Source organism: Alligator mississippiensis, chromosome 14, assembly GCF_030867095.1.
Source record: "Alligator mississippiensis isolate rAllMis1 chromosome 14, rAllMis1, whole genome shotgun sequence".
Lineage (NCBI taxonomy): Eukaryota > Metazoa > Chordata > Crocodylia > Alligatoridae > Alligator > Alligator mississippiensis.
The window spans coordinates 18,458,818-18,483,951 of NC_081837.1; the positions used below are offsets into that span (position 1 = coordinate 18,458,818).

Sequence of the window (25,134 nt, forward strand, 5' to 3'; positions counted from 1 at the left end):
CAAGGCGACAATTGGCCAGTTTCTCCAAGAGGCGATCATGGGAAACCAGATCGAAGGCTTTTTTGAAGTCAAGATATATGACATCAATCTCTTCTCCCTTGTCCAGGTGATAGGTCACCTGGTCGTAGAAGGAAATGAGATTGGTCAAGCAAGACCTACCCGCAACAAACCCGTGCTGGCTATCCCTTAAGATGTTGACGTCGGCCAGTCCATTAAGCATGGCCTCTTTAATAAACTTTTCTAAGATCTTCCCGGGCATAGAAGTCAGGCTGATGGGCCTATAGTTAGCCGGATCCACTTTCCTCCCTTTCTTGAAGAGAGGCACCACATTGGCCTTCTTCCAGTCTTCGGGCACTACACCAGAGCGCCAAGAGTTTTCAAAGATCCGTGCTAGAGGCTGGGCTATGATGCTCGCCAGCTCCTTGAGTACCCTGGGGTGAAGATTGTCAGGGCCGGCTGACTTGAAGGCATCCAGCTTCTCAAGATGTTCCTTCACGAAATCACCATTAATGGTACCTGGCTTGTTGGTCTAGGGGCATGAGTCCCACTTAGGGTGTGGGAGGTCCTGGGTTCAACTCCCAGATGAGCCCTGTTTAGCACTGTGCCTGCACCACGTGTCCTTGGAGCTTGGTGTGCTGAGCAGCCCCTTTTATCTAGCTCCAGAGGCAGGTGAGGCCATTTCCCTGGTGCAGCTGGTGCATGGCCCAGAGCAGGGAGATTTAGACACCTCCTTGCTCCCCCCAAACCCATAGTGTTGGATGACGGTGGCCATCGAGGCATCAAGTTGAGCTGTGGGGGTTTTCAAAAGGCAGTGCCTGGCACCGGGACAGGTGAGTACTTTTGTGTGGGTGAGGGAGCTGTCGTTAGGGAAGAATGTCCTTGAGCAAGGCGTCTTCAGGGCACAGTTCGGTTGGTGCAGAACCTGTGGTGTGGAGATGTGGAAGGTGGTACCTGTGCCAGGGGCTGGAGCTCAGTTGGAGGGGCCATGTGCAAGCTCCACCACGTGGTGAAGCCGATAGAAATGCTTGGCTGCTACCATTTTCACTTGCTCGCTGGCCTGCTTGACGGTCTTGAGCCGAGAGGGATGCTCTTTCTTTCCTAGAAGCTGTGTCACTGAGCTGGTAGAGCATTGGCTGCCCAGTTTGAAGTTCCCTGATTGAAGTCCTTCCTCTGGCAAGGTGTGTGGCCTTGTTACCTGGTGTGGTGTGTGAAGAGGAGAAGAGGGAAGGAGAAGAGGAGAAGCTTGTGAGTTGGGCAAGGAGGCAGGAGGTCACAGCTTCTGCAGCCCGGCTCCCCGCTGCTGCCTGCCTGCTGTGGACTTGGGCATGGGAGGCTGGTTCTCCGTTGCTGCATGCACGCCCAGGGGGCAGGGGGAACCCGTGCCCGCCAGATCTGAGCGCAGGGCAGGTTGTGTCCTTGGGCGGAGGGGGTGGCAGCTCTCTGGCTCTGCACGCATTCCCTGGAGGCAGGGGGGACCTGCACCCCCCAGATCTATCCACATTGTGGGCACAGCCTGCGGGCTCAGGCTCTCACCCTGCTCCCCTACTCTGGGACCGCCGCAGCCCAGTGGGCACGACCCAGCATGGCAGGGAACAGTGGGGCAGCCCCAGCCCCCTTCTTCTCCAACTACCCCTATCTCCCCTTCCCTCCCTATGGGGGCTCAATACCGCCCCTTCCTACACCCCCCATCAGGACCTGCTTTCTGGGCTGCCTGGGGCCATGTGCGTGTACCGCCCTCCTCCAGCTCCCTGCCAGCTCCTGGCAAACATGAACTGTGCCAGTCTGCAGGGAGCTCATGGCAAAACTGCAAAATTTACGGGCTTCCCTGGTAAAATGAGAAATCCACATTTGCCTCCGGTAAAAGGTAAAATCCACGGTTTACTCCATTCAGGTTGGTCTAATAAAAGATATCAAATTCACCCAAGGAACCTTGTCTGCCTATATCCTTAGACCAACACAGCTACAACCTAAACCCCTGCAACACGGTTTACTCCATGTTTTTCCGAGGGAAATGGAAAACCCTGATCATCAGGCTCCTGTAGGGACACAAATAAACTAAGCTGATGTCCTGACATAAATCCTGAATGATACTGCTGAAATTCCCATGATTTTGACCCAGAGACAGGAGGCCCTGTGGCTTAGTTGGCTAAAGCACCTGTCTAGTAAACAGGAGATCCTGGGTTCAAATCCCAGCAGGGCCTATGTCTTGCACTTGGTGTGGCTCTGTAGCTCAGGGTGTAGAGGCCTGGGCTTGGGAGTTCAACTCTCACTATTTCCTTGCTTTAACACAGTTCGTGGGATACATTTTGGAACTCTGGACTCTAAAACCAATCATTATTCAAACCTCGTCAGATCATTGTACTCAGTCACAAGTCGTCCCTCATAAGTCACAGGGTCTGCCTACACATGCAATTAATGCTATTTGGGTTTACTGCTCAGTAATGTCCTGTGCAATGAGCCAGCCCTGGGATGTTGTCTACACATGCATCCATTTGGAAGAGATTTCCTCCTTATGGGATTAGCCTGGTCCACGCCTCCTCTGGCCCTGCTCTGCCTCCCTGCCATAGCTAGCAGGAGGTGGAGGCTCCAGCCACAGCTGCGTGCGTGCTAGGATTACTCTTTAAAAGGTAGTCCCACATGATGCTCCCTGGCCACCTGCTTTCTTGTCCCACAGCAGTCTGCAGCATGCTGGTGCAGCCCTCTATGACTCTGTCTGCAGATCCTGTGCCCACCATGGGAGGGCTGCTGCACCCCCAGACCCCAGCAGTGAGGGTGGCTGCTGCTCCACCTGCACTGTCTTCTCCCCCTTCTGCAGCATGAGGCCAAGGCCAGCAGGGCCTGCCTGTGGTGCAGCTGCTGCTCAGGTGCTCAGGGGTCACATGGACTCTTGCAGGGTAAAGGTGAGCAATGATAGGCACGTGACTTGTTGGTCTAGGGGCATGATTCCTACTTAGGATGTGAGAGATCCTGGGTTTAACTCCCAGATGAGCCCTGGTTGGTGTTGTGCCTGGGCAGCCTGGCCTTGGAGCTTGGTGTGCTGAGCATCCCCCTTTATCCAGCTCCAGAGGCAGGTGCCCCATTTCCCTGGTGCAGCTGGTGCATGTCCCAGAGCAGGGAGGTTTAGGCACCTCTTTGCCCCTGTCTCCTTGGTCCCCCAAGCCAAGGGTCCTTTTCACCCTTGCTCTGTTCTCTTCTAACCGTGGCCTGCCACGGCTATCGCCTTGTCTCCCCTGCCTTTTCTCCTGATCTCTGCCACCGCTATCGCCTGATTGCCACTGCCTTTTCTCCTGACCTCTGCCACAGCTAAAGCCTGATCTCCATTGCCTTTTCCCATGACCTCTGCTACTGCTATCACCTTGTCTCCACTGCCTTTTCTCCTGATCTCTGCCACTGCTATCGCCTGATCTCCATTGCCTTTTCTCCTGACCTCTGCTACCGCTATTGCCTTGTGTCTACTGCCTTTTCCCCTGACCTCTGCCACTGTTATCGCCTTGTCTCCACTGCCTTTTCCCCTGATCTCTGCCACTGTTATTGCCTTGTTTCCACTGCCTTTTCCCATGACCTCTGCTACCGCTATTGCCTTGTGTCTACTGCCTTTTCCCCTGATCTCTGCCACTGTTATCACCTTGTCTCCACTGCCTTTTCTCCTGATCTCTGCCACCGCTATCACCTTGTCTCCACTGTCTTTTCCCCTGATCTCTGCCACAGCTATCACCTTGTCTCCCCTGCCTTTTCTCCTGATCTCTGCCACTGCTATCACCTGATTGCCACTGCCTTGTCTCCTGACCTGTGCTACTGCTATCGCCTTGTGTCTACTGCCCTTTCCCCTGACCTCTGCCACTGCTATCACCTTGTCTCCACTGCCTTTTCTCCTGATAAGGTGATAGCGGTGGCAGAGATCAGGAGAAAAGGCAGTGGAGACAAGGCGATAGCAGTGTCAGAGGTCTGGGGAAAGGCAGGGGGAACAAGGCAATAACAGTGCTTGCGGTCACCATTCATGGTGCCGCCTGAGCAGTTCTGTCCAGAGTCCTGGGCCATCGTGCTCTGCTGCTGGCTGCCCCGGATGTCAGTGCCAAGCCAGCACGTGTGCCCTCTCCCTCTCCCTTTTCCATAGACAGAGGACGGACTGGCAGCAGATTCGGGTATGGGTGAAAGACAGGGAGAAGTTGCGGCCCACAAACTTGTCTTCCCATCTGGTGAGTGAGTGCAGGGCCTGTCTGCGCTGGGAGGAGAAGCAGGATCATGACACACAAGCAGGAGTCGGCTGAGGAGGCCAGAAAACCGTGCCAGCCCAGAAAGGTAACGGAGTTTTGCCAGGGTGACATTTGGGGTGGTGCGGTTCCATTGTCAAACTAGATCTTGGGATCAGTTGTCAAGCTGTAGACCCCAGAAGGCTGGACTGTTGCTTATAAGGAGGTGCCAAGTTCATGCCTTAGCGCCTGATGTTGTCGTGCATGGGTCAGGTTTAGGTGGAGTCCTGAGGGTCCTGCAAGCCAGAGGGATGTCCTGTCCCCCTTCTTCTTACAAGGCAGCGAGCTCTTTAGGACAGCGGGCATTGTGAGCCTCCTGTCGCTTGGGGAAGAGCCTGGCTCCCCCACTCGCTGCTGTTATCCGGGGTTTCATTACATGCCCCACTTGAAGGACCAAGCAAAGGTTGAAAACACCCGCACTCGAGAGTTTTGAGTTCCTTGCCAGGAAAGTGGTAGTTTCTGCCTGTTGTCCTCCAGGTGTGGGGCGGCTTGCTTTCTTGAACCGCGCCACCTGAGCAACCCTTGTGAGGCTGGCTTTCTGCCACGGAAGCCGGTGCTTGGGAGGGGCACCATCCTGTCGGTAGGATCCCAGGTGGCATCTATTGTGCCATGGTACAAGTTGGGCCTGTAGGCTTGTGGCCCATGGCTTGCCATGTCCAACTGCCCCAGTCCTGGGAAGCTGAACAAGGAGAGGGCATGCTCGCCCCTCTGCTGAACAGAAGACTGGTCCTTCCCTGTAAGCCCTGGTGATCTAACAGAGCGTTAGAAATTTCTGTCTCGGTCCCTGGCTCCATGCCTCACACCCAGACTGTCTCTCTGTATTTTTCCAGGGGTGGGTTGTTATTTCTCTTCTTTTTCCTTCTTGCAGCTGCCAGAAGGACATGCGGCTGGCAAACCACGAGAGGCCAAAAGCCAGCAAAGCAGGATGCAAAGGAAAGGGACTCTGGACGGAACGGCCTCCCTGCCTTTAGGTCTCCATCATGTATTGGCCAAATTTTGGGCGCGTGAGCTTTTGGGCAAACTCCTTATAACCCGGAAACGTGTCTCTGCCCTCGATGGTGTTGCACTTGTGCAGCAGTCAGGTGGCAGGTGGGCAGCCCTGTAAGCAAGGCGTGTGTCGCCGCCACCTCGTTTGTAAAGCTGTGGATCTGGTTGGTGGTCTTGCGCAGCGCAGCGCAGCCGCCCTGTAGTCGGGGTCCAGGCCAGCTGCTAGACGTGGCTGCCGACGGCGCAGGCTCCCGTAAGCAGGGTGCGTGGTGCCTGCTATCACAGGAGAAGGACAGGGGGTTTGGACGTGCGTAGCGCTGGACGTCCCGTAACTGGGAGGCCAGGTCCGCTGCCATAGCCAGCCAGTCAGAGAGGTGCCCCTGTAAGCAGGGTGGACGTAGCCTCCTTGCGCTGGCGTGAGCGAGCCAGAGCAGTCTGCAGCGCAGTGCCACAGGGCAGCCTTGCAGACAGGAGCCGAGTCTCGTGGGGTGATGGCAAACTCCTTAGACCCCAGAGCTGGATGACCCTCCTGTGGCTGGGTTGAAGCTAGTGGCCTCCTCTCCGATCCCTGTGTCCAGGCACCGGTCCTCCTTCCTGCATCTATGCCTGGCACTCCACATCCGGATGGCTGGGCCACCCTGTAATGAGGGTGCGAGTCCCACGCCCCTGGTGGAGGGCTGGGGTCTGCAGAGCTGTGGACCACCCTGTAAGCAGGGTCCAGGTCTCACTGTGCCTCTGGGGACAGCTCTGTCCTTTGCCTGGCTATCAGCTCTCCCTGTAAGCAGGGCTGTAGGCCTTTCCCTTTTGCCCCTTGTGGGCAGTGTGACTAGTCAGGCAGGCCGGGCCCTGTAAGGCGGGTGCCGGTCTCAGCCTTCTTGCCCCCTGGAAGCGGAGGAGGATTTTCCCGTGGAAGGCTGGAGGTGAAGCGGTTTGCGGCATGGAGCTCCTTTCCAGCCTGGGAACAGTCTTTTTACCCGTGTGAGAGTGTGGATGACGAGAGAGAGGAGTGCCTGGGAACAAAAGCATTTATTTTCTTTATGTTCTTAAAATCGCTGCAGCGTACTTTGTTTTCTTCCCAGTGCTGGAAAAGGGGTGAGATGCGTCCTCGTTGCCTTCTCCTCCCACCTCTTCCCCTAGGGGGTTAAGCACTGCTATTAATTCTTGTGCCTTCTGGCCTGGGGGTGCATTAGGCCACCCCTAATCACTTTGGAAAAAAGACCTCAGTGTATCTCAGGGTAGGGGCCCCCTTTTGTTGGGTGACTAGCATGTTCTTGTGGTCACTCAGTAGCTCGCATGAAGGGTTACTGCCGTCATTTTTGAGAGCAGGCTATGTATTCCATCCCCAAGTCCTTGGCGAGACGAGCGCCCTGGCACTTGGCCGGCTGTTTTTCGGCACCCCCACGCCCGGCCTGCAGCCTGTAAGCAGGGTGCAGGTCCCTTTGATTCTCTACTTCTCGTTCCACTTGGAGAGGCCAGCCAGAGACGATACCCACGGATTGCAGGGAAAGTTGCAGGCTTCTGGAAGATACTGAGTGTGTTGGGACCCCAAGGCTTCCTGACCTTCCTGTAACTTGGGTCCAGGTCTCTGCTCCTCTGCTCTGCTGCTCCTGGCGCTATTGAGACGGCCTCCCGCGGCACCCTGTAAGCAGGGCTGCGCCCCCACCCCTTCTGGCCGTGGGGGGAAGAGACATTGTTTAGACCTTTGGCCTCCGTTGGTTCTGTGATGGGAGCCTGAAGTTGTGGCCCTCTTGTGCTCTGGACACATGGGGCAGCTTTGACCCCTGATCAAGACCTCCCGATGCAGCTGTCAGCTGGCATTCGGGGCTTTGCAGGTTGTCTCCGGGCTTCATACCCCAGCAGCCAGCTGTGTGCAGGGAGCACCGCCCTGTAAGCAGGGTTGCCGGTGCTTGCGGTCACCGTTCATGGTGCCGCCCGAGCAGTTCTGTCCGGAGTTCTGGCCCATCGCACTCTGCTCCTGGCTGGATGTCAGAGGCCGAACCTGCAGACGTCTGCTCTTCCCACTTTGCACGGACTGACGATGGAGTGGCAGCAGGTCCATTCACAGGTAAGAGGAGAAGAGAAGTTGGGGCCTGCAGTCTCGTCCTCTGACGTGCTGACTTAAATCCAGTGCCTGTCTGTTTTCTAAGGCTCCAGAAGGAGAAGCAGGGAAATGGCAGACGAGCAGGAGTTAGCCACCAAGGAGGGAAGAGACCCACGTCAGCCCACCCGGAGGGAAGGTAAAGGAGTTTGAACACAGTGTCTGTCCTCTCTGCAAGTTGCATCCCCAAGTTGCCGACCTTGTGATGAACATGTCGTGGAAGGTTTGGAGCAGTGGGACCCCCTTATACACAGGATTCGTGCCTTAGGTCCTCCTGTTGTCATACACGGGTGAGTGCTAGCGGGGTACTCATTTAGGAAACCAGACATATGTCACCCCCCCCTTGTTTTGAAAGGACACCAAGTTTGAGTAGGCGGTGTGAGCTACGTTATTTTATATGCTATGGGGGGTGTGCAACTCATTGCCAGTCAGCTTGACTTCTGTCTTGTGTACTATTGCAGGTCCCTGAAGGGCAGCTGGACAAGAGCGAACGGAAGCAGGAAAAGAAGCTGGGGAACAAATAGCGTGGGTTGGGGTGGGCGGGAGGGGAATTGTTAATGCATGCTTAGACGAGTCCTGATGGAGACGGTGTGCATCTCTCCACTTTCAAACACCCATTAGGAGCAAGCAGCCCCACGCTTCAAGTTGCACCGTGCATTTGGTCTTGGGTTGGCCCCAATTGTGCGTGACGAGGTTGAGGCATTGTGCCGGTTGTGCGTACTGATATGCGGCAGTCGAGGGTTTTGCGGGTTGTTTGGCTTTGCTAGTTAAGCGGTTGGTCCAAATAGATGCGACTGAAGGCAGCGTGTAGGTTTTTCTTGTTGAGCGGTTCTCGGTGGTAGCGTAGAAACGCAGGTTTGTGCTCGGTTCTGTTCGTGGCTTGGCTGTAGCTGCTTCGGCTGGCGGTTGCGGGGCCAATTTGAGGCTGTTTGTGGTGCAGTTTGTTTGCGTCTGGAAGTGAAGGCTCCATGGGTGTTTGAAAGTGTTAATCTCCAACTCCAATTGGGACGAAGATCTTGTCCCGTGTCCAAACGATCGTAAAGTTAATTGACGTCATTGTCTAACCGGTAGGAACAAGTGGGCTTAAGATGTACACAGTCGAACACTCAACGGTATAAAAAACTTTTTACCTTGTGGCTGGTGCTTGTCTACATTGAGAAGATTCAGCCATTATCCTTCCTACTGAGGCTGGCTGAAGGAATAAACTTTTTCATTCTATCTACTGATCCAGTCCGTGGTCTTACTTGTTTAATGCAAATGTTTCCTGTTGTGATTTACAAGTGGTAAAAGACTGTAACAGATGGTTCCTAGTCATCAGTTCACAATTGCTAATGCACTGTAGGAAATCAGTCCTGATTCTGTGAGGAACTGAAAATAAGGTACAGTGAAGTAGTGATGCTTTGGTACGATCTGTGGAAGTTCAGCCGATCCTCGTCTAAAAAGAGAAACTGGTCCCAGTAAAAGTAAAATACTTAGGACTAACTTCCCAGCTTCTTGGTGTGGTTTAGTTCCAGCGTTTCAGACCGTAGTCTCTGAATGGCTCTGGTACGAGTCTTGCTACTTCTACTAGCACGGTGGGTGCTCTTTCTGTACCAGGCTGGGTCACGGCAGGGGGAAGATGTACTTGTCCCCTTGCGAGAAGGAGAATGCCTGTGTCGATCCCCAGTCGCCTCCAGGTTTTCGCGAGTCCCTGAAGTCCAACTGTGGTTTCCGCCCCTCCCCATGCCTGTTCAATGTAATGTCCACGGGCTTTCAGCCATGTCTCCCGATTTTCATCCCTGAGGGGCTACTGAGTTGGGAGAGAGCCAGACACATTTTCTCACTGCCATTATATTTTTAAAATATATAATTTTTAAATTTATTTTGAATTTATTTTCAGCCATATTACTTATTTTAATTATTGGGGAAATGGTGAGTCAGTGACGGTCAGCACGTTTCCCAGCACATTTGGTTGGAGGGAGGGAATGAATATTTTCGAACCGTGGAAACAAAAATGCATTTGACCAAGTGGAGGCTTCTGATTGACATAGGATACAAAGCTACTCTTGCTTTTGGCTGATCCACATCAAAAAACAAAAAATGTACCGAAGGAAGAACCCCTGCTCAGTGCTGCCAGCTCCACCTGGCAGCCCGCAAGGGAAAGCCAACCCTGCTCGGGGTAGGGCTGAGCCGGGAGCCGAGGGCTTGGCGGAGGTGGCGGGCCCGGCCTGCGGGACGTGGTGTTTGCAGGGCCGGAGAAGAGGTGCGGGGCGGCGTGAGCCGGCGCTGCTCCATGGGGGCAGCGGGGCTGGCTGGGGAGATAGGCGTATCTTCTGAATGCTGACGGGTTTAGGGGAGTTGGGCGCCTGGCTGCTGATCGGGTAAGATTGGGAAACTTTTTGGCCTTCACTGAGACGCAGCTGTTGCCATCGGGGAAGCCTTAAGGTCCGAGATACAGGAGGCCCTGATGTCTGGTCACCTCCAGGTTTGGGCAGCAGCCAAGTCGCGGTTTTCGGGTAGCAGTGTTGGATGCAGGCTCCTGGCTTGCAACCGAAGCCCCACTTTACCTGCCCAAGGTCCGTTTTTGTTGTGGCTCTGCCCTGAGTCTCAATCTGCACCCCCCTTCCACGCACCAGGTGCTCCATGTAACAGGTCCCTGCTTCACGCGGGTGCAGTGATGATGACCCCTTGGTTAAGTAAAGCAAGGGAAGTCTGAGAGGAGTCTAAGATGGTCCTAGGCTCTGCATTAATACAGGAACACAACCCTGTATTTAACCAGCTCCCGGGGAGGGCCGGGGCCCAAGGCCTGTGGCACACCCTTGGTCTCTCCAGCTGTCTCCCTCCTGTGTCACAGAGAGAGAGAGAGAGAGAGCAATATAGGGAGAAATAGTGCAGGGTTTTTTTATTTCTCTCTATCACTATATTTCTATATTGCGCTCTCTCTCTCTCTCTCCACCTGATTTGGCTGCACTTGCACCTCTGCCCGAGCCCTGGCACTGAGTACTGCAGTGTGGTCAACCTGCTGTCCCTTTAATTGCTGGGGCCGGAGGCACAGGGTCAAGAGGCGCAGCCGAAAGCATTCCTTTTCAGGAGAGGTTGCTAGCCTGGTGGGGAGAGTGCTGGTTTAGAGGCTTGGTGGTGTGGGTTCAAATCCCACTTGGCATGGATAAGCTGGTTTCTGGGGTCAGCTCTTTACTCCGGGGGCCCCTGACTCTTTCATTGCTGCGGCCAGAGGCGCCGAGTCAAGAGGCGCAGACGACAGTTTTTTCATCAGGAGAGGTTGCTAGCCTGGTGGGGAGAGTGCTAGCATAGAGGCTTGGTGTCATGGGCTCAAAGCCCACCCTGGCTCGGATAAGCTGGTCTCTGGGGCCAGCTCTTTACTCCGGGGGCCCCTGACTCTTTCATTGCTGCGGCCAGAGGCGCCGAGTCAAGAGGCGCAGCCGACAGGTCATTAGGAAGGAGAGCTTGCTGGCCTTGTGGGTGAGATGCTGCCTTGAGACACTGGTGGCATAGGGTCTGGGCCTGGTGAGTGATCCTGAGTGAGCCAAAGATCCATGGCCTGGGTGCCCCCCTTGCTATGCTGTTTGAGTGCACAGCAGTTGGGCTTGGCTCCATGCTGCTTCTCAGCATGCCTTAGGTTGCTGGGTACTGTTGTCACAGGACCTTTGAGAGGTCCCCCGGGTCTGGGGGCATCCAGTTTTGGCACTCCTGGTGTACATGTACAGTGTACAGTCATCCAGGTGAACAAAGAAGTCTCTGTTACTGATTATGTGTATGCCTTTTAGTCACTGGGAGGCTCAAAACCAGACTAGTCATGTCCACGTGGACTTCTACATTCACCTGGACGACTGTACACTGGATGTACGACTGTACACTGCACATGTACACCGGAAGTGCCAAAACTGGATGCCCCCAGACCCCTCCAAAAGGTCCTGCCACAACAGTACCCAGTGCCTGTAGGTACCTGCACAGCAGCCTAAGAAGAAACATGTAGCCAACCCCAACTGCGTTGCGCTCAAACAGCACAGCTAGGGGGGCACGCAGGCCATGGGTCTCTGGCTCACTCATCCAGCTGAGACACACACAGGACTAGAACCCATGCTTCCAGTGTCTAAAGACAGCGCCTCACCCACAAGACCAGCAAGCTCTTCTTCCTGGAGATCTGTCGGCTGCACCTCTTGACTCAGTGCCTCTGGCTGCAGCAATGAAAGAGTCAGGGGCCCCAGAAGTAAAGAGCTGACCCCAGAGACCAGCTTGTCTGAGCCAGGGTGGGATTTGAACCCATGACACCAAGCCTCTATGCTAGCACTCTCCCCACCAGGATAGCAACCTCTCCTAATGAAAATGCTTTTGGCTGCGCCTCTTGACTTGGTGCCTCTGGCCACAGCAATGAAAGAGTCAGGAGCCCTGGGAGTACAGCACTGGCCCCAGAGACCAGCTTACAAAGGGCACTTGCTCATAGAACCTGGGTGGGATTTGAATCTATGACACCAACTCTCTAGATAAGCTCTCTGCCCACCAGGCCAGCAAGCTCTACTGAAGGAGAAGCTGTCAGCTGCGCCTGTTGACCCGGTGCCACCGGCCCCAGCAATGAAAGAAGGAGGAGGCCACAAGAGCAAAGAAGTGACCCAGGAAATCACCCTACTAGCCAGGGAAGGATTCAAACCCACAACACCGAGGCTTTAGGCAGGGACTCTGCCCTCCAGGCTAGCAAGCACCTCTGGACATAGAGCTCTGCGCTGCGCCCCTTGACTCGGTGCCTCTGAGGTGGAACAAGAGCATTAAAGACTGGGGGCTTTGGTGTCTTTGTTCATCTCGACTAACACGGGGCCCCGTTCAGTCGCACTGCTTGCACCCAAACACCCACCGTTCCTGTATCAGGACTTGACCTCCAGTCTCGCTGATGGAGCAGCGTGGGACTTAGCTCTGAAAACACGCTGCCCCCCCCAGGCTCCTGGAAACGCTGGCTAATATGTGTCTTCTGTTGAGCACGCTCCTCCTTGTAGGCACTAAGTGGCCCCGGCTGAGAGCCTCAAAAAAGCACAATGGTTACAGCCCCAGCCTGACTGTTGGTTTTAGTACCAGGTCTGAACCTCCATGTTTCACTTCCCGTCAGGGGAATGGGTCCAGCTAGGTGAGAGCAGGCAGGAGCATCTCACCCAGGAGCCCAGCAGCATGGCAGACAGCTTGGCTGCTGAAACTTAGACTGACCTGACCTGGAGCAGAGCCATGATCCCAGGTCTCCAGTCTATCGGGTGTACATCTACCCTGACTTTGGGGAGACATGGTGAAGTGCTACGTCCAGGTCAGGCAGCCTGGGAGGCGAGCCAGGCTCCGGGGTGGGCACAGGCACTGCCTGCCCTCTGCCTCTTGCACAAGCCCGCCTCAGGCAGCTCCTGCAAGCCCCAGCCATCGCCTCGTTTACCCCCTGCACTGCCTCCCCGGCTGTGCCCAGTCTCTCCGTGCCCGACTTACCTGGAGCACGGCAGGGCCTGTGGCTGCACACGGGCATGTCCATCTGCGGAGCTGTGGCTGGGGGTACGGTGCGAGGAAGCTGCACAGGCCTCTGCTGGGGCTGCGGGTCCTGGCTACCAGCACCCCAGCTGCGGCACTTGGGGGACCAGGGCCAGCTGCACCGTGCGGCCAGGAGTGCTCACCACGCTCACGACAGATGTTGCGTGCGAGTGGCGAGTTATGCTCTGCTCGGTTACCTTCCGCCCATATTAGATGATATGTGGGGCGGCAGGGGCAGTGGCAGTGGCCGGGGACTTGCACCAAAGCTGCAGGGAGCTGGGAGCCGCGGGTCCCTGGGGGAGCGGTGGGACAGGTGCTGATCATGAGCAGTCACGCCTGATGGGCGCTTGCGAGGCTCCTTCCCAGGACAAGCCACGTGTCACGGAGCTGGGAGCTGAGCCCGAGCCAGCCCCGGCTCCCCGGCTCAGCTTGGGCTGGATTCTGACACCCAAGAGGTAAGGGCGCCCCTCCGAGGGCTCAGGCCTCTGCCTCCCCTTCCAGCCAGCCCTGAGGCGGGGCACGGCCAGGGGCTCTGACTTGGACTCAGGTGCCCTGGCTGCGCAGAGCCAGGACTGCTACAAAATGGGCTGCAGAGAGAAAGCCATGGCCTCTCACAGGGTCTGGGGCTTGCACAGCAAACACAATGAGAAATAGAGATAGAGATAGAAATACACCTCTGTAGAAATGGAGATAGAAATATATAGTGATAGACAGAGAGATAGCTTTATGTATATGCCTACATAGAGATATACAGAGCTTTATATATATACAGAGACAGAGATATATATATAGGCACACTGCTTAAGAAACGTGGGTGACAGCATGCCTGGGCTCGTGTTGCTGCTGTAAAAGAAAAAAGAGGTTCAGTCTCACGCGACAGTCATCCTGCTACTCCGACCTACAGCCAGCGCGTAGTGCAGTAGAGGTGGGACATACCTTGCAGGAGCAGGGTGGACTCCGCTGGGTGACAAGGAGTAACGGTCACACGCTGGCAGAGGGTAGATTCAGGCTACGCATCAGGAGATGCTACTTCACGGTCAGGGCGGCTAGGATCTGGAACCAGCTTCCAAGAGAAGTGGTGCTGGCTCCTACCCTGGGGGTCTTTAAGAGGAGGTTGGACGAACACCTCGCCAGGGTCGTTTGACCCCAGTACTCTTTCTTGCCATGGCAGGGGGTCGGACTTGATGATATGCTCAGGTCCCTTCTGACCCGACCAACTATGAAACTATGAAACCTTGCCTGCAAACTGAATTGGCACTTGCTTCTCCATACTCGAAGAGAGACCCCCCCCCCATTACTGGCTAAGTCCTCAACATGCAGCAGACCTGCCTTCGCTCACATCCGATCCTCCACCACCATCGTGTATCCAAAACCCACAATGTTACACAGGGATCTGCCTCTTGTAGGAATGTCCCTTCTCAGCTGTGGAGATGCTGCCCCACCCAGGAACCAAACCATCTGTCCTGCTAAAACCATCCCTCGCGGCACACCCTGCCCCTGGCAGTGGGGTCAAACCCTGGAGCTCAGCTCCAAAGGCATGAGCTGCTCTTGCCTTTGACAAAGTACAGCTCACTGCAAATCTGCATGGACACCAAAGCCTCTTGGTGACTTTTATTGCCTCGGTGGAAGCAGAGAGGTGCATTGGCATGGGGTGTTCTGGGTGGGAGCATGGGGATGGGCTTCACGATGCCGGCTACCCCAGTGCCAGCAGCAACCAGTGCCGACTGCTGTTTGTGTGATGGGGCCGGGGGAGCGGGCATGCAAAACTTTTGTTGAGCTTGAGTGCATCACGGGACCCCCTTATTAATCCTAAAATGCCTTTATCGGAGGGGAACGGCACACTCAGGCCTCCGCACTGGCCGAGGGTTTCCCTCTCCAGACAGACACCTGCGGGCCAGATCAGCAGCAGCAGGGGAAATCAGCAGAGCTCCTGGCTACATTCATTACAGAGAGGGTTCATTAGGGCTTATTTGTATCACCAGGCCACTGAAGAGATGGGCTCTCATTTTGGGCTGACCGCTCTGCCCACATGCACCAGAGATGGTCCCTGCCCTGAAGAACTGACAGTCCGAATAGACTAGATGCTCAGCTAGGATCACTTCTCCAGGCTCTGCACCACGGGACCAACCTAGATGGAGACTGGATATGAATCACGCTGCGATTTGCAGAGAGATTTGCATTAATGAAACTGCTCCCAGCCACTGCAGTGCATGGTCAAGTACTGTAGAGATGAAAGCCTTATTTATGTGTAAGATATATCTGCAGAGGGAGCCATAAACTGCAAAGCAAAGTATGAAGGTTTGCAGCAAATGTTGTAAAGTTTTATATTCCTGAAAACTAGGAATAAAAGATATAACCATTTAAAACAAAATGGATAAAAGGGGTTTCCATAGGACTGTAAAATAGCCTTATAATAGTTAATTGCTAGTTTCTTGTTACAGCAGAGAGAAATTCAAAGAAAAAAAAAGAACCCTTTTAAACCACCGATGGAGGGTATGAGAGAGAGCAGGAAGGAGAGGGAGAAAGACAAGGACAGAGTGAACTAGGATGCAAATCCTTTGTTTCACAATCCTGTATTGCGGGAGCAAGCGGGATCTTTTGTTCCCAGGGGAGAGGAATCCAGTGCAAGAGGTGGGACTCTGCAGGTAACACCAGAAGCCCAGCACTGCTCGAGCAAAGAGGGCAAAAAGTTCACTTTTATAAAATAGACGTTGCAGTTTCACACCTGCCTTGCGCTGGAATCAGGCCTTGACCACGGAGAAAGTTTGTGAGCCAGCAAAGATACCACAAGTTCAGGCCACCAGAGGTTTTGAGGCAAAGGAAGCCTTTTGGATAGCCACAGAGGTGTATCCACCTCTGGACCTCTGGGTCCGCTTCTCGGTTACTGCTTGTGTTTTAGGTGCAGGAACAAGGCAGGGAAGAAGGGGAAGGGAGGGCAAAGCTGGCTTTAAACTCCAGAGCTATCTCAGGGGCTGGCCCCCATGAAAGCACAGGACCATCCAACCTTGCCAGCTTTCCCTCTAAATGCCTGGCAAGTTTTCGTGACTTTGGTTTCTCCAATGTAGCCTATGGAAACATGCCTGAGCTGGCACCGCTGTGCACATCAGTGGCATAAATACCAACAGAGATCATTTAAAATGATTTAAAACCTTCCCCCTGTGCCCACCCTGCTGTCCCAGGGTCAGGACTAGAGAAAAACACAAGGAAGGTGGTAGTTATCACACAACTGGGGACACGCAGATACCACGGAGATCAGTGCAGTGTAGGAGCCTCTAGAGAATTGCAGGGGATTTGTGCTGATCAGACTCTGGGACATGCAGACTGGTCTGTCTGGCCCCCAATGCAGGCAGAGCCATCTCAGGGGTTTGGAAGCAGAAATTAGCCATGGTACCACATTTTCCCACCATTCCCCTGACCCCCAACTTGCCCACAGCCTGCCTTGGATGCACCAATTGCATTGGCAGCTGGGAGAAGAACGGATGAAGGACCCTCGTTACCTCTGTACTGGGTGAGGAGGGCCTGTGGGTATTCTCCTGGACATAAGTATGCACAGCCAAAGCGGCAGCAAGATCCCTTCATGCAACTGAGAGTAAAAGCAATAAAATAAAGGCTTCTGGTGAATTTTTTTCCCCAAGAACAATTCCCTTCCCAACTGGTGCATGCACAAACCTGTTCTTCTCTTTGCAAGGTGCCTTCAAGCAGCAGCAGAATTGTCCTTGCCGCTCAGCTTCAGCTCCCTGCAGGGGGTTGCAATGAGGATGGAGCTGGGCTGTTCTCAGTGGGGGCAGATAACAGAACAAGGAGCAGTGGAGTTTCACATGAGCCTTTGCTGCCTCTTCGTGGCCAGAAAAGAGAAAGCATGATGAGAACTCAATAGGATGTGGCAGATTTTCCCCTCCGCCTGCAAGGGGATATGCTGTGCTATCCCGGTCCAACTGGGAGTATTCAGCCATCTACCTACAGAGAGTGCCACAAGCCTGAAATGAGCCGAGATGGGAGCACTTGATCACTGAAGTGGGCCCATCCATCGGCACCTAAAATAAAGCAGCCTGCAGTCTTGCCTGGAGATTGGAGTAACACCAGCCCCACAGCCAAATGGTCTTCTCTGTCCAAAAGGCTCTGTCCAAAATGGTCTTCTCTGTCCAAAATGGTCTTCTCTACCAAAGGCTTTTGAGGACAAAGGCCCTCGGTGCTTAAAGTGCTTGCAAGTGATCCAAACTGCCAGCCTCTGGCTGCTTTACTACTTCATCCAGGAAGAGCACGGACCATCTGCAGACACTTCCTCAGCCCTACAAAGGGTATTATTTGTACCTGAAAGCTTGAGAAGAAGAGTTTTCTGATATTCTAAAAGATATCAGACTTAACCCCAAAATCTTGTCTGCCTGTGTCCTTAGACTAACGTGGCTGCAACCTACACCCCTAATGACAACAAACGCATCTCGGTGCCTTGCCCCAGTCTGGGAGGCTCAGGTCCCCAATACCATGCTGGTGACAGGCACAGGGCCATGTCTCAGGATGCTCTCGGTGTGTCTGTATTTCCCCCAGATATCAGGGCATGCAGCTATCGACCCCTCAGAGGACTTTGCAGGATGTGTTACCTGTCCCAAGATCTTTGTTTGGGCCCCACAGCCCTTCCCTCCTGATCTGAAAGCAAATGGGATTTAAAAGAAGGTTTAAAAGAAGGCGGCCAGCCTCCTGCACTTCTGCACATAAGCAAGGGCATTCACCAGTCTCTGCTGCGGCTGAGCTCAGGTCTCGCATCCCTGTAAGCTTTAAACAAATACAGGGTGCAAGGCTGGGTGTGGAGAGGGAAGCCAAGGGGAAAGAAATGCACCGAACGTGTAAGTTCCAGATTTCTCTGGAGAGTCATTAACATGGCAGGGTATGATCCAAATTCAATCCAGAACATGTTAGTGCTGGAGAAGATGGCAGCAGAGATAAGACTGATAACATTTGATTGCAAAGCTTCTCCATAAGCACCGCATTAAAATATCAAATGCCCTCCTTCGTCTGTTATTGTGAAGGAAATGAGCTGTTATTTCTAATGCTGTTTACCTAGCTGTGAGACGGCAAATGGGAGCCCTAGCAAATCGCGTTGTATTGTTTTGTTACTATCAATTACCACAAACCCAGAGACAAGTAATGTAATCCAAGGGCTTGTCATTAATTACAGTAATTTGTAAGGGGGATTGCATGGCTCAGGGGTGCAGTGATGGGTTTAGAGTAGCTTGCGTTATGGAAAAACTAAACCTGAACACAAAATATAGGCTCACTTAAAAGCATATCCTGGGGTACTGGTCAGGAATGGAAATGGGCTGAGGGAAGGGGAAAGGAACAGGTGAAACCACTAAGACCTGCTCATTGGAAATGCTGAGACGACGTGTGTTTGTGCTCCGGATCCATGCGCTCCTCCTTGCAGAGGAAGAGGACAAGCACAAGAGAGATGGGAAAAGGCACAGCTCCGGGCAGGATGGCACAGCTCCGTCCTGTGGTCTTGCCAGACGGAGCCAACTAACAAATGTGCAGGGAAAAATTTGACATAGAGATGGTGGCGAGATGGATCAGGTCTCATCTTGGGCAGCCCATGGGGGATCAGGGCAGGATTATATCCAGAAGTTGATTTCCTTGGTTCACCAGAGGGTAAACGGTAGAACATGGTCCGGTTAAGATTTACAAGCCCCTCACCCATGTCCTGGGGAACTACCTTCCCCTTAGGTATCTTTGGACATGAACCTGGGGATCTGGGGCAGATGCTGGGTGAGGATGTCACTCCTCTCCACAGCTGTATGAACAGCCAGCTGCAGGGAGCATGGCCTGAGCCCCGCAAGGGTCACACCTCTGGCAAGGGCAGGATGGGGACCAGCACGCCTAAATGTGTGCACAGCCTCTTGCTCTGCATGTGCTGGAGGCTGGCAGTAACCGGGGCCTGGATCAAACGCAGAGGTGTAGCAAGTGCTGGTCCCAGGGCCGGTGGTGACACTCAGCCATTGCCCAGTCTGGCTTTCTTTGGGCATTCCCCCTTCACTTTCCTGCCACACCTTGATGGTACTACCTTTTAGAAAAAACAGAGGCTGTCCCAGGGCTTCCCAAGCCTGGCCTTACTTTTGTGACCACAGGTGTCCATGGTCATTGCCTTAAGGGCTAATTGATGTGGCTCAACTGCCCCTCACACCACGCCCATGCCTTGTAGGTGGTATCAACCATCTCCTTCATCAGCCCCTTTGGTCCATGGCCTCAGTCCCTGTGACCAGGCCTCCCTCAGCTACTCTGAGGTGTGATTTCCAGGCTTGCCTGCTTCTCCCAGGTACTTCACCTCTCATGGCTACTCCTAAGCACAGGCACTTCGCCTATGCGGGCTATTCCTGGGCACTGTATCCTACCCTATCAGACTCAGATCTCCAGGCTCCTTTGCCATGATCATTGGGCTTCTTGGGATCAACAGCCGTGGGGAGTCTCTCCGGCTCCTCTCACACATCAGATGAAGCACACGAATGCTGCAGTGAGGCATTAAGAGAGCTTTTGTGCTGCTGATGTTGATCTTTATATGAACTTGCTCTCCTCGCTGCTCTCACGTCCACGATGGGGAATTTGGCCAAGGGTCAGAAGTCCCTTGCTGTGCATATACATATACATATACTGCGATGCTGCCAAGGTGGCAGCTAACGGGATGGCCTTGAGTCGTTAACTATTCACATCACTCTGTGACTGCTGCAACCCCGGGGTGTCCTCCCCCTTCGGCTCAAAGAGCAAGTGGGGATTGTTAACAGCCGGCTGCAACCCTAAAGTGACCCTCTGAGGTATAGACAAGCTACAAGCAGCTTTTCAGTGTCAGGGGCACAAAGGGGTTAAAAGGCTGAGTGTAGATGGGATGATACAAGCCCCAAGAAGAGACTCAGGCAAGAATAGAGCAAAGCCAGGGAAGAGCCAGGGCAGAGCAAACCCATGGCTGCCTTCACGGGAGGGGAGGTCTACAAGGCAGAGTTCGAGCCCATGGCATACCTGGAATATTTCAAGTTTGGAGGAGGCACCTTGGGGGATAAGTTCCTCACATTTGTCCTGAAACACTACTGCAAAACCTTCACTTCTGGTAGGTCCTTCCCAAAGCCCTGGGCACTCTTGTCTACCCTTGGCCAGACAGGGGCACGACCAGCCAGGCACTCAGAGAGGAGACAGGGTGGGAGGTTGCACTACTCGTGCGACGTGCTTGTGGTCTGCAGTTGCTAGAGACAAGTGTCTCAGTCGTGCGACAAACAGTTCTTTGGCAGTTCACCAAGTTTGTCTTGCTGCCCACAAGCTTTTGTGCAAGTGCTTTCCCAAGGGCTTTCCAGCTACAAAGCACAGCAAAAATGCCAAGTGTTCATGCTTAGCCTCTGAACAGGGTGCAGAGCATTGGAGAGCTTCTCCCACCCTCCCCTCTCATGCACTGCCTGCAAAGAGTCGGGCACTGGACTTTTCTTAGGAAAATGATGCCCCGTGTCCACACCACCACCCTCCTCTCTAGAGTAGTTGGACTCTAGAGCAGTTGTGTCAGCTCTCTGTGCCCCCTGCTCGTGCTCATCCCTTAAGCAAGGGGTGATGTTGTGAACTCCTGCCCTGCCTAAAGTGCCTGGAGATCCGTGAGCAGAGAGGAGAGGCTATTCAGCGCCCTCGCTGTCCTGGAGCAGATTGTTATATAGCAGATTTCCCCTTCTCCTTAGACTGTCATGAAGCCATCCCTTGAACTAAAGGGTTTTGAAGGAATCGGATATGGGGAAGTAAGCGGGATATGCCTATGGGATTGCAAGTGCAGCTCTGCCCACACACACACCGCTGCTTTATTAATATCAGGTTTTGTAAGCCCAGAGGCAGGCAGGTTTAACATAGAGATTGGCCTTTCTCATAGCATTTGCAAAGGGGGTTGCAAGAGTCAGGGTGCAGCAATGGGATTGGAGGCACTTGGTTTTATGAAATAATTAATGCTGAATAAAAATGCTCACCTAGGTGCAATAGAAATCATGTTTTTGGGTATGGTTCATGAACGGAAAGAGGCTGAGTGCAGGGGGAGCAGGGAGGAGAAACTGCAAAAACTCAAGCATTGTTTTGGCTCTTTATCAGTTCATTTCTGCAGCTCCTGGAAAGGAAGGAGCACCCGTAAAGCAGAGCAAGAATCAGGAAAGGCTGCAGCTTTAGGGGGGCTGCTTGTCCCCTGCCTCTGCTGGAGGGCATGCAGCATGGGGAAGAGGTGATGATCATCTTGAACCATTCTTTAACCCCAACCAGGTGCTGTGACGGCCACACCCTGATTGATATTGGCAGTGGACCCACCATTTACCAGCTGCTTTCTGCCTGCGAGTCATTTAAGGAGATTATTGCTTCAGAGTATATAGACCAAAATTGCCAGGAGCTGCTGAAGTGGCTGAAGAACGAGCCCGGAGCATTTGACTGGACTCTGGTGGTGCAGCACGTGTGTGAGCTGGAGGGAGACAGGTACCGAACTGCCATCGAAATCCCGTGGGTTTAAGCCTGCCCGTGAGAATCCACCCAAATTTCAGGGAGGGTGGGGCAAAATGGATTTCAAAACTCCCCCCTTTATTAAATCCTTCTCCAAGGGAATGGAAATCAGAGACACAAAACCCACGTGCCCATTTCTCAGATCTGTATCCTGGGGAAGGCATTTAAAACACACCAAAACAGATAACCTCTTGCTTTCCTCTCTCTCTTTCCTCTTCTCTCTTTAGGAACGAATGGGCTGAGAAAGAGGGGAAGTTACGAGGAGCCATCAAACGCGTCCTAAAATGTGATGTCCACAAAAGCAACCCCTTGGATCCCGTTGTCCTGCCTCCGGCCGACTGCCTGGTCTCATCGCTGTGCTTGGAAACTGCCTGCAAAGACCAGAGCTCCTACCGCGCCGCTCTGAGGAACATCAGCTCTCTGCTAAAGCCAGGGGGGCACTTGGTGCTGAGCGGAGATTTGGGCACCAGTTTCTACATGGTCGGTCCCAAAAAGTTCTCCTGCTTGCCCCTGACAGAGGAATTTCTGTGGGAGGCTCTTAGTGCAACGGGCTTCACCGTTGAGACGGTTGAGGTTGTCTCCTGGGCTGACATGGCCCAGCACGACATCTGTGATTTCTCTGGGATGTACTTCATTGTCGCTCGCAAAAATTAAAGTGATTAAGTCCCTTGGAGAATTGGGGGAAAATTGTCCCCAGTGGGAAAAGAGAATCTTATTAAGGCTTCATTCTCTTGCTGGTCATGGCTCTCTTCTCCTTTAATTGTTGTGCATTCCCCGTGATGACAGGGAAAGATTTTCCTACATGCCCTTAATTTGGACTGAAGACGTTTACTCTCATAGAGGGACAATTCGAGGCAATAACTAGCAGACCCTAATTGGTATCTTGGCCTTGATCTGTCCTCATTCCTTGGAATGGGATTGATTGGAACTGATGGAATTTGGGATTTATGAGCAGAAAAGTCAAGTTGTCACGTAGCCTGAGTGGGAACTATAGGGGGTTTCGCCTTCTTCTGTAGCAGCAGACAGTTCTTTTTCCTTGGTGCTCTGTAGACCAACTAAATAGTTGGAAATATTGTCCTTTGCAAGTTTTCAGGCACATACACCCTTCTTCAGGCAAGAGAGACTCTGGATACTGTGCCCATTTCAACAGTGGCACCCAAAACTTAGTTGCTGCAGCAACAAATCAAAATCAAATTCCTTTGCAGTAGATAGTCCAGTAGAAATATGCTAATTAACATGCCTTAAATTTAGGTGATTCTTGAACGCTTTCTGCACACCCTGTCCTTTTGGCCTTGGCATTTTCTGAAGCAAACCTCCAGGAAACCACATCGTGAGAGGAAAGCTGTTCTCTGTCGTGGTGGTTGTCCTTGTTCTTGCTCTCCACATTTTTGGCATCTCCAGATAACTCAATGGATGCTGCTCAAGTGTTTGTCAAATGTCACGTTACTTCTCAAAATTAGCTGTATGAAAAATGGAATCAAAATACAGCTTTATTAAATATTCCCAGTGATGAACATGAGAGACTGACTCTACTAGACCTAAACCAAATGTATTATGTGTGGCTTGCCATTGTTTCCAATAAACGCTGAATTGTTCTCTAACTGTACTATGTCATCCTTTTCCTTAGGTTTATGAGTTCCCTGGAAATGTGCATCACCCATGTCCTTCCCGACCACATTGCCAGGACACCACAATTTCAGCAGGGATAGACAATTTTTTACAGGTCAGGGATTTGAGGCATAGGAAGCTTGGATATTCCCAAGAAGTAACACTCCTCCATTTCTTACCCTCTCCCTCAGTTTGCTCATGCAAGGTGCTGGGGGTAGGGTTGTGCTCAGAGAAAGGGCTTGTTCTGGACAGTGGGGGTTTTGCCTTTCTCTATAGTGGGGGATGTGGTCTCTACCCAGGACCTCTTGATCGTATAGTGGCAACATCTAAAGGAAGCTGTGGTTCCTCTGCTTTACTAGTGGCAGGTTAAGATGCTAGGTCTATGTTGCATCAGGGTTGAAGGTAGTCTTAGGTAGAGTCTAAGCCCCTGGATCCAGATGTCCTCCCTCCGGCTGACTGCCCGGTGTCATCATTTTGCTTGGAAACAGTCTGCAAAGACCAGAGCTCCTACCGTGCTGCTCTGAAGAACATCAGCTCTCTGCTAAAACCACGGGGGCATTTGGTGCTGAGTGGAGATTTGGGCACCAGTTTCTACATGGTCGGTCCCAAAAAGTTCTTCTGTTCTGACAGAGGAATTTTTGAGGGGGGCCCTTAGTGCAACTGGCTTTGCCATTCAGGAGTTTGATGTCCTCTCCAGGGACGGCGACACCATGCAGGAAATCTGCCATTTTTCTGGGATGTACTTCATTGTCGCCCACAAAGAGAAAGTGATTTAAGTCCCTTGGAGAATAAGTGGGACACAAAAGGATCCTTCTAAAATAGAAATTAAAATTAAATTAATTAAAAAGCTACATTATGCCCAGGATGATGCATATATTCCTGCTTAAAATGTGTTTCACCCTTTCCTGTGAAAATACACACATCTCCTTAAAAAATAAGAAATTGCAGCATTTGCATGTGAGTGGAAGTCCCCGCTAGGCAGGAGAGGAGCGCAGACTCTCAGGTGTGATGCTAGTGTCTTCTGACCCTGAACAACAGGAGCAACGTGAAAACTGCCTTGAGAGTGGCCAGGGTGTTGCTTCCACATGTACTAATCATGGATTGCTTATGCCAGTCCAGATCTTTTCAGGCCCTGGGTTTCTCAAGCTCTTGACAAACCTTTCACCACGTCTGGAAGGGCACTGTATATGGGCACCCAAGATGGGCCCTGTGGTTTTTGGTCCAATGTCTGGTCTGTCTGATCCCAGTCTTTGATAATAGGAGGCACCAATGCCAGGAATGGGAGAGGAAGTGGGTTGTGAGTCGGATGGTATTTGTTGTTTCTTGTGGAGAGTGATTTGCCCTCTGGTCTGCATTGAAAACAATCAAATAATCCATTAGATCGGCTTCTTAGAACTAATTACACCTGCCTGAAACACAATAGTCTGCTTTAACTCTTGAATAGAAAATGCTCGTATCCAGTATAACATGCAAACTATTTCTGCACGGAGTTCTCATCTATGGATCAATAAAACAGAACTGGAAACTTTTGCCAGTTTGGAGGAGTTATTTTGCAACACCCCCCCCCCCCCGCTTTTTTTTTTTTTTGCTGCTTTCTAACTCATCTAATACCAAGAGCCCTGTTTAGCATGAAGCAAACCCAGAGAAGGCTGCCAGCCCTTAGGTGCCCTCAGCACAGTCTGTCTGGAGCTGAGCTATAGCGCTGTTTGCTGTCCCAGCGGGCAGTTCCCATGCCACTTCACCAATGCATCTCACTCACCCAGTGCAACCCATCCCATCGCACAGGGCACAGTTTCTTCTCCATCCTGTTCTGAAGCCTGTGATACATCAAGAAAAATGCCGTCACATGTTAACTACCAAGTGCCTACTTCACAGGCATCCCTAGGGAGCTCAGAGACTTCTGGATCTCCCGCCTGGTTCAGTGAGTTGCACTCCTACAGCCAAAATGAATCCCTCTCCTGCTGACTTTGCTTCACTTTGCTGCCATGAAAAGTTACTCATGAGGATGATAAAACACAGGGAGCGATGGCCACAGTTACTCACAAGGATGATAAAAGCAGGGAACGATGCCCTGTCCTACAGCCCTCTGCTGCGGTGCTGGAAGAGGGATGAGTTTTGACGAATATTCAGCAATCCCACATGTCTCTGCTTTCCTGACACACACAAGCATCTGTAGGCCACTTCCATCCTCCAGCACCCCCCCAGCAA

General features: G+C 52.7%; 1 protein-coding gene, 1 long non-coding RNA gene and 1 other non-coding gene across 4 annotated transcripts; all 3 read left to right on the forward strand.

Annotated features, from left to right (window-relative positions):
• The first annotated feature begins 2,127 nt into the window (after nt 1-2,127).
• On the forward strand, nt 2,128-2,201 carry TRNAT-AGU (transfer RNA threonine (anticodon AGU)). The gene has a single exon. It is a non-coding gene; the product is annotated as a tRNA-Thr (tRNA).
• Nucleotides 2,202-7,010: 4,809 nt separating this feature from the next.
• Nucleotides 7,011-7,857, forward strand: LOC132244791 (uncharacterized). 2 transcript variants are annotated; one of them, XR_009456554.1, is made up of 3 exons: nt 7,011-7,302; nt 7,385-7,625; nt 7,797-7,857. It is a non-coding gene; the product is annotated as an uncharacterized LOC132244791 (long non-coding RNA). The 2 variants fall into 2 exon arrangements; XR_009456555.1 differs by having other exon boundaries at nt 7,385-7,474.
• Nucleotides 7,858-20,953: 13,096 nt separating this feature from the next.
• LOC132244827 (nicotinamide N-methyltransferase-like) lies at nt 20,954-23,015 on the forward strand. Its single transcript, XM_059717347.1, has 2 exons — nt 20,954-21,294; nt 21,546-23,015. Exons 1-2 carry the CDS (start codon nt 21,032-21,034, stop codon nt 21,970-21,972), a joined length of 690 nt encoding a protein of 229 aa, XP_059573330.1. The 5' UTR covers nt 20,954-21,031; the 3' UTR covers nt 21,973-23,015.
• The last annotated feature ends 2,119 nt before the right edge of the window (nt 23,016-25,134 follow it).